Source organism: Micromys minutus (assembly GCF_963924665.1).
Source record: "Micromys minutus genome assembly, chromosome: 5".
Classification (NCBI taxonomy): domain Eukaryota; kingdom Metazoa; phylum Chordata; class Mammalia; order Rodentia; family Muridae; genus Micromys; species Micromys minutus.
The window spans coordinates 50,137,393-50,149,409 of record NC_137974.1 but is presented as its reverse complement, the minus strand read 5'-3'; the positions used below and the strand labels follow the sequence as shown (position 1 = coordinate 50,149,409).

General features: G+C 36.8%; 1 protein-coding gene across 3 annotated transcripts in view; it reads right to left on the bottom strand.

Moving 5' to 3' along the window:
* Nucleotides 1–12,017, bottom strand: part of LOC308421006 (protection of telomeres protein 1-like) — a 53,363-nt gene that overhangs the window by 16,171 nt on the left and 25,175 nt on the right. For 2 of the 3 annotated variants that reach the window (XM_080917294.1, XM_080917295.1), the window contains exons 11-15: nucleotides 11,053–11,141; nucleotides 9,829–9,891; nucleotides 5,844–6,000; nucleotides 2,354–2,559; nucleotides 1,607–1,742 (exon numbers count right to left, since the gene is read on the bottom strand). In XM_080917294.1, the coding sequence (XP_080773420.1) occupies nucleotides 1,607–1,742; nucleotides 2,354–2,559; nucleotides 5,844–6,000; nucleotides 9,829–9,891; nucleotides 11,053–11,141 (651 nt within the window). The remainder of the gene's footprint in view (nucleotides 1–1,606; nucleotides 1,743–2,353; nucleotides 2,560–5,843; nucleotides 6,001–9,828; nucleotides 9,892–11,052; nucleotides 11,142–12,017) is intronic. The other variant, XM_080917296.1, reaches the window with a different exon arrangement.

Here is a 12,017-nt window from a genome sequence, read left to right as displayed (position 1 = left end):
AAAGGACACTGTCAAAAGGACAAAAGGGCAACCAAGAAATTGGGAAAATTTACTAGTCATACATCAGATAGAGGGCTAATATTTAATATACACAATGAACACAAAAAAATTAGACTCCAGAGAATAAAATAACTCTATTAAAAATGGGGTACAGAGCTAAACAAAGAATTCTCAACTGAGGAATACCAAGAGGCTAAGAAGCACCTAAAGGAATTTTCAACAGTCTTAGTCTTCAAGGAAATGCAAATCAGAACAACCCTTAGTTTCCACCTCACATCAGTCAGAATGGCTAAGATCAAAAAAAGCTCAGGTGACAGCAGATGCTGGTGAGGATGGGGAGAAAGAGGAACACTCCTCCACTGTTTATGGGATTGCAAGCTAGTACAACCACTCTGGAAATCAGTCTGGTTCTTCCTCAGAATATTAGACATAGTACTACATGAGAACCCAACTATTCCACTCCTGGGCATACACCCAAAAGATGCTCCAACATATAACATGGACACACATTCTACAATATTCACAGAGGCCTTATTTATGATAGCTAGAAGCTGGAAAAAACCTAGTTGTCCTTCAACAGGAATGGATACAGCAAATGTGTTACACAATGGAGTACTACTCAGCTACTAAAAACAATGACTTCATGAAATTCTTCGGTAAATAGAAGGAACTAGAATATATCATCCTGAGTGAGGTAACCCAGTTCCAAAAGAACACAAATGGTATACACTCACTTATCAGATAAGCAGATACTATCCCAAAAGCTTGGAATACCCAAGAAATAATTCACAGACCTTATGAAGCTCAAAAAGAAGGAAGACCAAAATATGTATGCTTTAGTCCTTCTTAGAAGGGAGAATAAAATACTCATGGGGAGGAAATACAGAAAAAAACAGTGGAGCAGGGACTGAAGAAAAGATCATCCAGAGACTGCCTCACCTGGGGATTCATCCCATATGAAGCCACCAAACCCAGTCACACTATTCCTGATGCCAAGAAGTGCTTACTGGCAGGAGCCTGGTATGGATGTCTCCTCAGAGGCTCTGTGAGAGCCTCACTGATACAGATGAGGATGCTTGCAGCTAACCATGGGAATGAGCACTTGAACCCCAATGAAGGAGCTAGAGAAAGGACTGAAGGAGCTGAAAGGGTTTGCAACTTTATGGGAAAAATACCAATTATCCACCAACCAAACCTCCAAGAGCTCCCAGAGACTAAAATGTCAAGCTATGAGCACACATGGAGGAACCCATGGCTCCAGTAGCATATGTATCAGAGGATGGCATTGACTGGCATCAATGAGAGGAGAGGCCTTTGGTACAGTGAAGTCTTGTTTTTCCCAGTGTAGGGGAATTCCACGGTGTTGAGGTGAAGAGCATGGTTGGGAGAAGGAGCATTTTCATGAAAAGAAAATGGGGGAAGGAAGAACGGCAGAGGGGGAGTGGGGGGATAACATCTGAAATGTAAATACATAAAATATCCAATAAAAATAATTTTAAAAGAAGCATCAACTGGGCATAGAAGAGGGTAAGCAGTGCAGGTTAGCAGTGCAGGGTAAGGAAAAGAGACACAGTTGAATTGCCGGATACTCCAGAAGAACACACACCCATAGTGACATTCCTTCTGTCGTATGAGGAAGGGTGCTGCAAGATCTAGCAGCTCCAGGTCCTCGGGGCCAGACCTCACAGGGATCACACTTTGAAACACGCTTGACAGTTCACAGATTTCACAGAGCAGTCCTCCTTTTAAAAAAGAAAAGAAATTCTTTATCAGCATACAGAGAACCAGAAGGCATAGAGAGTAACACGTGGGAAGCAGCAAGTGCTACAAAGAAATGCACACAACAGGGAGTTTCAAATTTCTAAAGAAAATTTGAACTTTGAATGACAAAGGAAAATATGAAGTTACATAATAATTAGATGCAAAAAGCACAGGAATAAATACCACAATTCCAATCTCAGATTTGTCATGTTACTATGCCTTTTTCTGACTCCTTTCTCTGACTCAGGTATCTTTAGGTAAGAATTTTCATCCCAGTATTATGTCCTAACAGTGAAACCCAGAGGCTAAGATACTAACAGCTTCACATAAGCAATTGGTAAAAAAAATAGATCCACTGAGTTGATTTTATCAGAGACAGAAATTCAACAAATTACTGAAATAAGCAAATATGAATTTAAGACATACTTTTAAAAAGCAATTCAAAAAGGAGTGTGTGCTCATGCACATTTGAATCTAATATACTGTCTTGAGAAATTCAGTACATTTACTTCATAAGTCTTAGGTGCATGAGTTAACAGTAGTGGAATGTGTTTAAAGTAATATTTAAAACACCCAGTACCAAGTGTCTTACCTTCTATCAGAACTAGACACTCACTTGGGTGAGGAAGGATGCCATCATTTTTTACAAAATGAACAGCAACCCGCCGTCCCCCTTGGCCTTCAGTGGTCCACACTTCTGAGTCATATAATGGTGTATCTTGCAGCTTGTAGTCTGGGGCTTTAGCTGCTGCATCTTGCAAAATTTTATTCACATTTTCCTCATGTGGAACTTCTTGCCTAAAATGATTGGTAACAAAATATCAGCAAACATTATAGCTATATTCACAACAATTCTAATTTAATAACTTACTCAAAAAAAAAAAAAAAACCAAACCCTAGATTAGGGGCTGAAGAGATGACTCCGTGGTTAAAAGCACTTGCTTCTCCTGTAGGGAAAACCTAGGTTCATTTCTCAGCACCCACGTGGTGATTTAAAACCATTTGTAACTCTAGTCCTGAACTTTGAAGGCACCAGATAAACACATGATACATATACATACATGTAAGCAAAAGACTCACACATAATCACAAATGATGTAGAATGAAGTTAAATACTATTTTATATGAAGATTAAACCAGTTAAACGTCTCTAAATTAAGGAGATAATTTACTTTCCAGACTTAATAAATTTCATTCAATAGTTATTTAACATTTTATGGGTAGGTAAATTCTTACCGTAATCAAAGAGATTGTGTCTGTGTGGGTTTATACTTGCCACAGTGCATGTGTAGAGAAGAAAGGACAATATCCTACAATGTTGGTCACAAGGATTTAACACAGGTCATCAGGCTTGGTAGCAAGTGTCTTCACCTATTGATCCATCGCTCTGGCTCATGCTAAGTCTAGAGTCCAAGGTGACCTACAGTTATTCCCAGTCCCAATCCTTTGTCTTTCACAAGTAGCCATGTCTTCAACCCAATTAATCTCACTGTCACAGCAAAACTTCTTTGAAGAATTACTAGCTTCATTTATCTTTAATAATTGGAAATTCACACCAGTCGGATAAAAACACCCTCGCTTGGAATTAAAAAACTGAAGTGCTTATTTGTCTAGAAGGAAATCATAGCATAGCTTTATTCTTGAAGAACAAGATAATACTGTGGCATTAAAGGAAGTATAATCTGGTACTGTTTTACAAATTACCTAAAATCTTCACAACACTCCCAGTTTATGATCACATGGGTAGAAAAGAGATTCCTCAATTTATTCTTTTTTTATTTTGCAATCTAGACTCTTTGGGTTTTTTTGTTTTGTTTTGTTTTTTGTTTTTGATATTTTTTAACAACTTTATTTTACAAAACAAAGAAAAAAGTACAGATTTTAAACATTTTTAGCTTAAAATTATACATTTTTGTCAGTACTTTTTTCAGATTTTAACATAATTTTTACATAAAACTATATGAATATATTTTTTAGTCAGTACTTGATTTTTTTCAAGGTTTAATTGTATGCCTTGAAAACTTAATAGTTACAATGACCTAAAGTACATGTAAAACAAAATGTAACATGGAAATAGTTAAAGTTTTCTTGTTTTGTAAATATTTTTTTTTGTTTTGTTTTGTTTTCTTTATTTCTTGGACTTCATACAGTCTGTGAGTTGTTTCTGGGGGAGTGCAAGCCTCTGGGGTTAGCATCCCACTATCAGTGACTGCATATTATGTCTGTTCTTTTGTGACTGGGTTATCTCACTCAGGATGATATTCTCTAGATGCAACCATTTTCTTAAGAATTTGGTTAAGTCATTGTTTCTGGTGGCTGAGTAGTATTCCATTGTGTATATGTACCACAATTTTTGTATCCATTCATCTTCTGAGGGACATCTTGGTTCCTTCCAGCTTCTGGCTATTATAAATAGAGCCGCTATGAACATTGTGGTGCATATATCTTTGTTGTGTATTAAAGTGTCTCTGGGGTATATGCCCAGAAGTGGAATAGCTGGGTCTTCAGGTAGTACTATATCCAATTTTCTGAGGTATCGCCAGACAGATTTCCAGAGTGGTTGTATTAGCTTGCAACCCCACCAACAGTGGAGAAGTGTTCCTCTTTCTCTGCAGCCTCTCCAGCATCTGCTGTCATCTGAGTTTTGGATCTTGGCCAATCTGACTGGTGTGAGGTGGAATCTCAGGGTTGTTTTGATTTACATTTCCCTGATGGCTAAGGATGTGGAGCACTTCCTCAGATGTTTCTCGGCCATTCGGTGTTCCTCAACTGAGAACGTTTTGTTTAGCTCTGTACCCCATTTTTAATAGGGTTATTTGATTCTCTGGTGTCTAGCTTTTTGAGTTCCTTATACACCTTGGATATTAGGCCTCTATCTGATGTGGTGTTGGTAAAGATCTTTTCCCATTCTGTTGGTTGCCGTTTTGTTTTCTTGACAATGTCCTTAGCCTTACAGAAACTTTGCAATCTCATTAAGTCCCATTTGTTAATCTTTGACCTTAGAGCTTGAGCCATTGGTGTTTTGTTCAAGAAATTTTCTCCTGTGCCTATGTGTTCTAAGGTTTTCCTTACTTTCTCGTCTAATAGTTTCAGTGTATCTGGTTTAATGTGGAGATCTTTGATCCACTTACACTTGAGCTTGGTACAAGGAGATAAGAAAGGGTCTATTTTCATTCTTTTGCATGCTGAGTGCCAGTTGGACCAGCACCATTTGTTGAATAGGCTGTCCTTTTTCCATTGAATGTTTACTGCTCCTTTGTCAAAAATCAGGTGACCATATACATGAGGGCTCATTTCTGGATCTTCTATTCTATTCCATTGATCCATGTGCCTATTTCTGTACCAGTACCATGCAGTTTTCAGCACAATTGCCTTGTAGTATAGCTTGAGGTCAGGGATAGTGATTCCGGTCTAGAGAACATATACTGAATGTGGCCACTCCTCTTTCCCTCTGTATTGCAGATTTTGTTGAGTTACTAAAAGAAGCCTGCTGTGGCTCAGTTTTTATGAAAAGGATTTAATGATTAACTTTCTTCTCATTCACAATAGTTTCATATTTTGCAAGGCAAAAAAAAAACAAAAAAAAAACAAAAAAAACTTAAAGTACCTTAGAGAAATATTAACAAATATTATACAAAAACACAAATATGTAGATATATATGTGCCGGCACATCAGAGGAGAAGCCTGAGGCATGCTACAGAATGGAGAAGATTGTGTACTTATTCTAATTTCCAAAATGCCACTCGTATTTTGAGGGACTATGGTACATTGTACTGAAACAAAAATCAGGACTTAAAACTCACTATGTAAACATGTTTGAAGATACATATATATTAATAGTATAAAAAGTTCTATATATTTACTTATTAATAAAAGCAACTCAAAAGAATTTAAGTACTTTCCCTTTCATGAGCATTCTGTTAAAATAATATAAATTAAATCATAATTCATTCACATCTCAGGACTTAAAACCACACACACACAGACACACACACACACACACACACACACACACATATATGGGCATGCATATATACAAACAATATGACATGATTTTTTTTTAATTTAAGAAAATACTTACAATAAATGACATTTAGGACAAAGAAGTTTAAGAGACTGTAAGAGTCTTCTGGGCATGTATGATCTTAGTTTTGCTCTGATTCGATATTTTTGAGGAGCTCTTTGTTTCAAAATGGTACACAATGATGTCTTCTCTAAATAATGGTAATCTGTAAGTGCTATAAAGAATTTTTATATTAAGTCAGAATAAACAAAGTACGGGGTCTTAGGTATTTTCAGCATGAATTTCCCTAAAGCAAATATATACATAAAATCAAATTTATGTCAGGTATGGTCACAATATTTCCAGATGTTCATCTAGGCCCATGAACACGAAGCCAAACACACAAACAGGTACCCTGGTGCTGAGTTACTGAGGCAAGGGAATTTAAATTATATAATGGGTATGTAAGTATTTGTATATGGGACTAGTACAAATTCTCAGAAAATTATAACTTAGGGAAAACAGTGGGGTTTACTTCAGCAGCAAAATGAAAAACTCAGGTACAGCAGATGATGGTGAGGATGTAAAGAAAGTGGAACACTCCTTCATTGTTGATGGGCTGGTACAGCAACTGTGGAAATCTATGGAGTGATTCCTCGGAAAATTGGACATAGTACTACCTGAGGACCCAGCTATACCACACCTGGACATATACCCAAAAGATGTTCCAACATATAACAAGGACACATGCTCCACTATGTTCATAACAGCCTTATTTATAATAGCCAGGAGTTGGAAAGAACCCAGATGTCCTTCAACAGAGGAATGGATACAGAAAATGTGGTACATATACACAATAGAGTACTACTCAGCTATTAAAAGCAATGATTTTATGAAATTCTTAGGCAAATAAATGGAATTAGAAAATACCATCCCGGGTGAGGTAACCTAGTCACAAAAGAACACACATGGTTATTATATCACTCACTGATATAAGTGGTTATTAGCTTGAATTACTTAAGATAAAATTCACAGACCACATGAAGCTCAAGAAGAAGACCAAAGTGTGGATGCTTCAGTCCTTCTTAAAAATGGGAACAAAATAATCATAAGATGAAATAAAGAGACAAAGTGTGTAGCAGAGACTGAAGGAAACTGTTCTACTGGGGATCCAGCCCATATAGTCATCAAACACAGACAATATTCTGGATGCCAAGAAGTGCATGCTGACAGAAGTCTGATATAGCTGTCTCCTGAGAGGTTCTACCAGAGCCTGAGAAATACAGAGTTAGATGCTCTCAACTAACCATAGGACTGAGAAAAGGGGTCCCCAATGGAGGAGTTAGAAAAGGGACTGAAGGAGCTGAAGGGTTTTCAACCCTACAGGAAGAACAACATCAATCACCAGACATTCCAGAGCTTCCAGGGACTAAACCACTAACTAAAGAGTACCAATGGCTCCAGCCTCATATGTAGCAGAGAATGGCCTTATCAAGGAGAGGAGAGGTCCTTGGCCCTGTAAAGGTTCAATACCCCAGTGTAGGGGAATGCCAGGGTGGGAAGGTGGGAGGGAGTAGGTGGAGGAACTCTCTCACAGAGGTGGGATTCCAGAGGGGAAACCAGGAAATGGAATAACATCTGAAATGTAAACAAAGAAAATATTCTATAAAAAGAAAGAAAATGAATGGCACCTGTATCAAGAATGCCAGTCCCTTAGACAGCCTGTGCCAGGCCGAAGCTTACTTTCTAGCTGGAATTTAATTAAGAGATGTTGACAAAACACATTTGTTAAACATCAGGTGTCCCATGAGCGATTGACCTGCGTATTTCAAACTCAAGACTGTAGTGAACTTTCTTTTATTCAGAAGTTAGAACCTCAGAATGACAGGGTTACTAGGGGAACCCAGTTATCACACTGAGGCACACAGTTTGAAAGAGAAGGGGTTTATTTTGTAGGCAGAAAGGGGAGCTGACAGGAGAATGTGGAAGGGGAAGAACTTAAAAATCTCAATCACAGAGAAGCAAAAGAAGAGAACAAATAACTGTAAAATAGAAAACTGAAAGGTTCCAGGCATCTGGAGTTTAGAGTTTACTCCAAATAGCTTAGTAACGCAGGTGTTACGAAGCATTTTGCATATTCTAGGGAGATACTCTGCTCTTTCAGAAAACAGTAAATCAGTTCCCTTCACAGCTTTAATACAACAAAACCCTCACAAACATCTCCTCTGAGCTGTGAATGGCTGAGCATTTACAGTGAACTTCCCGGATGGGCACACCTGACAAATCTGAAATAAGATGAAAGCCTTGCTTGACTTCACGAGTTAAGACACTAGACGTTTTACACTGTATGTTACTTTCAAACTTCAAGAAAAACTGTGATAAGGTAAAGATCCCTAAATATACTTTAAAACAATTCACCTATAGTTTATCCTGGCACATTTAGTATACACTTTGGTTATACCTTTATCTCTGTCTCTCACCGAACCTGCTGTTACTACATTAAGGGGAACAGCCTCCAGAAAATTATATCCTGATTCCCCCAAACTCATCAGTATCTAATGAAAACAATTTATTTCCTTCACATTGCTACAGTGTCTGTTTCAAATAACACAGACTACATCCTATTATGGGATATCCAGACACTTACCTCTCTCCAAATGTCTTTTGACTTTCTGCTCTAATCCTAAACAATGAATATTTATCTTTCACGTATCCTGATGTCAACATCAAATTATCTTTAATCTACTTATATGTTTGCCTTGTTTGCCTTATGATACTGACTTGAAAAATGCACCTATGTACTTTGCTGAGTGCACATTCATTTAGGTGTGGCACTCTGAGATGTTGATCACGCATTTTTGGCATAGAGACTTCATATGTGACACTGTACTTCTCAATACATCCAAAGAGAAGCCTATGAGAATACACCTTCTCCTCTGAGGAGGGGAACTGGTTCAGCTGATTAAAAGATGTTCAACTTTATTCTGACTTGATTTCTCACTCTTGTAACTAGCAGAATGTAAATGTGTTATTCTTTATCAAACTTTTAGAATCTAGTAGTTTAAAACCTACTGATTCATGATTCACAATCAAAACAATAATTACCATCATGATGGCAAAATGGTGTTTTGTTATTTTCATTCTTACATTTATTACTCATTAAGCCCTATAGTTTTCTATTCAGCCCATTTTGTTTCCTCATTAGCAAGCAGAGTTCATACATCCCAGCTTTACTCAATGAATTCTAACCTATTACTACCATTGCTTTGATGATTATCATATTGTCCCAAATTTGATATTCTGTTAGACAAAAATGTCTTTAATTTCTAGAAATCCTGGATGTTTTTGATTTTTTCATAATTTCCTTGTTCTAAAGGTGGAATCTTCTTTTTTTTTCCTCCAGAGAACCCTACAACTTTTTCATGAGCCAAGATCTGTATGTGCACTATGTGTGCTTACTGCTCCTGCAGGCCACGGCCTCTGCATGGTACACCTGCAAGAATTTCTGCATAATGTCTAAAGCCCCAATATACGTCATCATCTATTCCAAGAAAAGATGAAAGTTTAGTCTTCCATTTCATATCTACATCTCCTTTCTCCAACAGAAACTCCTTGTATACAGCAGTACACATTTAGTGAAATATTTAATGAAATTCCGATCACAACTTTTTACATAAAAAGCTTTTAATCAACTTAACTAAACTAACAAGAATATATCTGACAGATATGTACTATCGCTGTTAATATTAAACTTTGGGAGAATAGAGAGTTTCTTATGTGTACAATGTTAACATAGTATATAATGTCATTAAAATGAATGCCAGAGTAGAAGTTATAGCATTAAGCTAACAACATACCTGATGCCATGAATTTTATAAATTTTAATAGTATGTAACTTAAAATACATATTCATAATAGAGAAACGTATGTGTATGAGTACTATCTCCTGCCACTGTAGATGAGGCATGGGAATAAAAACCAAATTAAAACATTTATGAGTACAAAGGGATTGGCTTATAAATGCACAGATAGGTATCTATACTTAGACTAGAAAAGGTCTTACTTGTAGCACAGAGTTGTTGACATCTTTCCACTTCATACAGAGACACTGAGTCTGATTCAGAGCCTACAGGAAAAGAAAAGGAATCTGTAAAATATGGTTCAGAAACTTAATGTAAAACTGAAACTATAGAACTCTATCCAGAGTTACTGAAGAAAGGCTCAGTAAATACTCTGGTGTCTTTTTCCCCAAATTTATTTGTAGATTCAACATAAGCCTAACCAAATTTACACAGGGTTAAGCACCAAATTTGATAGGCAACATCTCTCCTTTAAGGCAAAATATAAGGAATTTAGCATATTGATCATGAAAGACATGGACATTAGTATATTTACACTAAATGGCTTCATGATAGAGCACCAGGAAACGATGGTACTGATTAAATACTGAAAAACCAACAGAGCATAGGGGTCTTAAAAATCAACCCATCATTGTAATGTTGACAAAAACCAGGGAGGTAATTCATAAAGAATATAGTATGCTTTTTCATATGTTTTCTTCTAAGAAATGGTTTTGCTACTACTAAAAATTAACAAAGGAGGGTATATATTCGCAGCACACCCATAAGTGGGTACTGTGAAGTATATACCTTCCTTTGTTAATTAGACCCACTTGATGTTTTTGACAGATACTGAAGCCTTCTAAGCAATGAATAGGAAATACAGTGTTCTAACCAGAAATTCATTCATCCCTCAATATCACTCAACCTTATGTGATAAGCTATTGACACACACTCTATCACAGATAAACCTCAGAACACAGTACACATAAAAGTATACATACAATTCCATTAAGTTCTACAAGAATACCTTTGAGAGATTTGGGTGACTTATTAATCCAAGGAGTGCATGAGCAAAACTATGGACTACTTAGGATAAAGGAAAATTCTGTTGTTTTAAAAACTGATAAGCAATGTAGTTGCCTAGAAAATTCAAACATCCAAAAATTCATTTTCAATAATTATGAAACACTACACAAACTTGATAAACCAAGTAATTGTTGTCACTCGAATTTGAAAATATGACTCTATATATTTAAAAGTCAAGCACTCTTAGTTTTGGATAGGGCAAGACCAATGCTTACAGTGTTACTTTAATGCAAATATACATGCACAACCTATATGCACACATATGAAGTTAAAAAAAGAAACATACAGAAAAAAAGCATTCAAATTGTACTTATGAAATTATGAGGAAGTAAAATGTCAATGTTGTAAATTGTTCTTACTTGAAGATGTTAAACAGTTTTCCACACTGTATGATTGATAGGTATCATCTGAGGGCTGAACAGCTTCCAAATCTACAGATTCTAAAGTTCTAAAATGGAAAGATATAAAGTCAAATTGCATAATAATGTCAATAGAGTAGTTCAGCTGACCCCCCTAAAGACAGTTTATGAAATTATAAAATTTGTTAGAATCCAGTCAGTGGTCTGTAACTTTTACTAGATTATCTGAGAACTCTAATTCCCTAAAATATAACAGAGTTCAGAAATACTTTAAAGACAATCAAACAAAGACCCTGGGAATGTGATACTAACATTTGCATCCAGAACACTGTCCCTCAAGATTGTAAAAGTTAGCCCATCTCCTAGAGACACAGCCTTTTAGTGTGGGCACAACCCGCCAACCCCCACCACAGTTCTATCTGGTAACCCTTTTTAGGTTCCCCTGCTAGAGCGTTTATCTTCATTTCTTTATGAACCCACTGACCTGAAGAACCCTTTGTTATCACGAACCCAACTGCCACACTAGGTTGAGAACCAAGTAAGGGACCAAGAGTTACCTTCTTGTCCTCCATTTTGCTTTCACTATATTTACCTTTAGTCTTAATGCAGCCTGCCCACTAGAGGCATCCTTCCTCTCAGTTCAAATCCCCTTGAGATTTAGGGTCTTAGTGCAGACCCAGGGTCCCAGTAATTCTTCAATATCACCCCTTCTAGCCTTTCTTTCTAGGCCATCCCTATTCCTCTGTGACTCACTGCCAACCAGCAAAATAATTATGTCTATAAGAGATGCCAAAGCTATAATAACATTTAACTGGAATTCAGGTCATCATGGCTGCCACACACTTGGGAGACATAGATTGGGCAAAAGAGACCAAAGAACAGAACACCTATATAACAAAGATAAGACCAGATATCTATACCAAGAAACACCTCAAACATTACTCCAAATGCCTAGGTCACAGTGC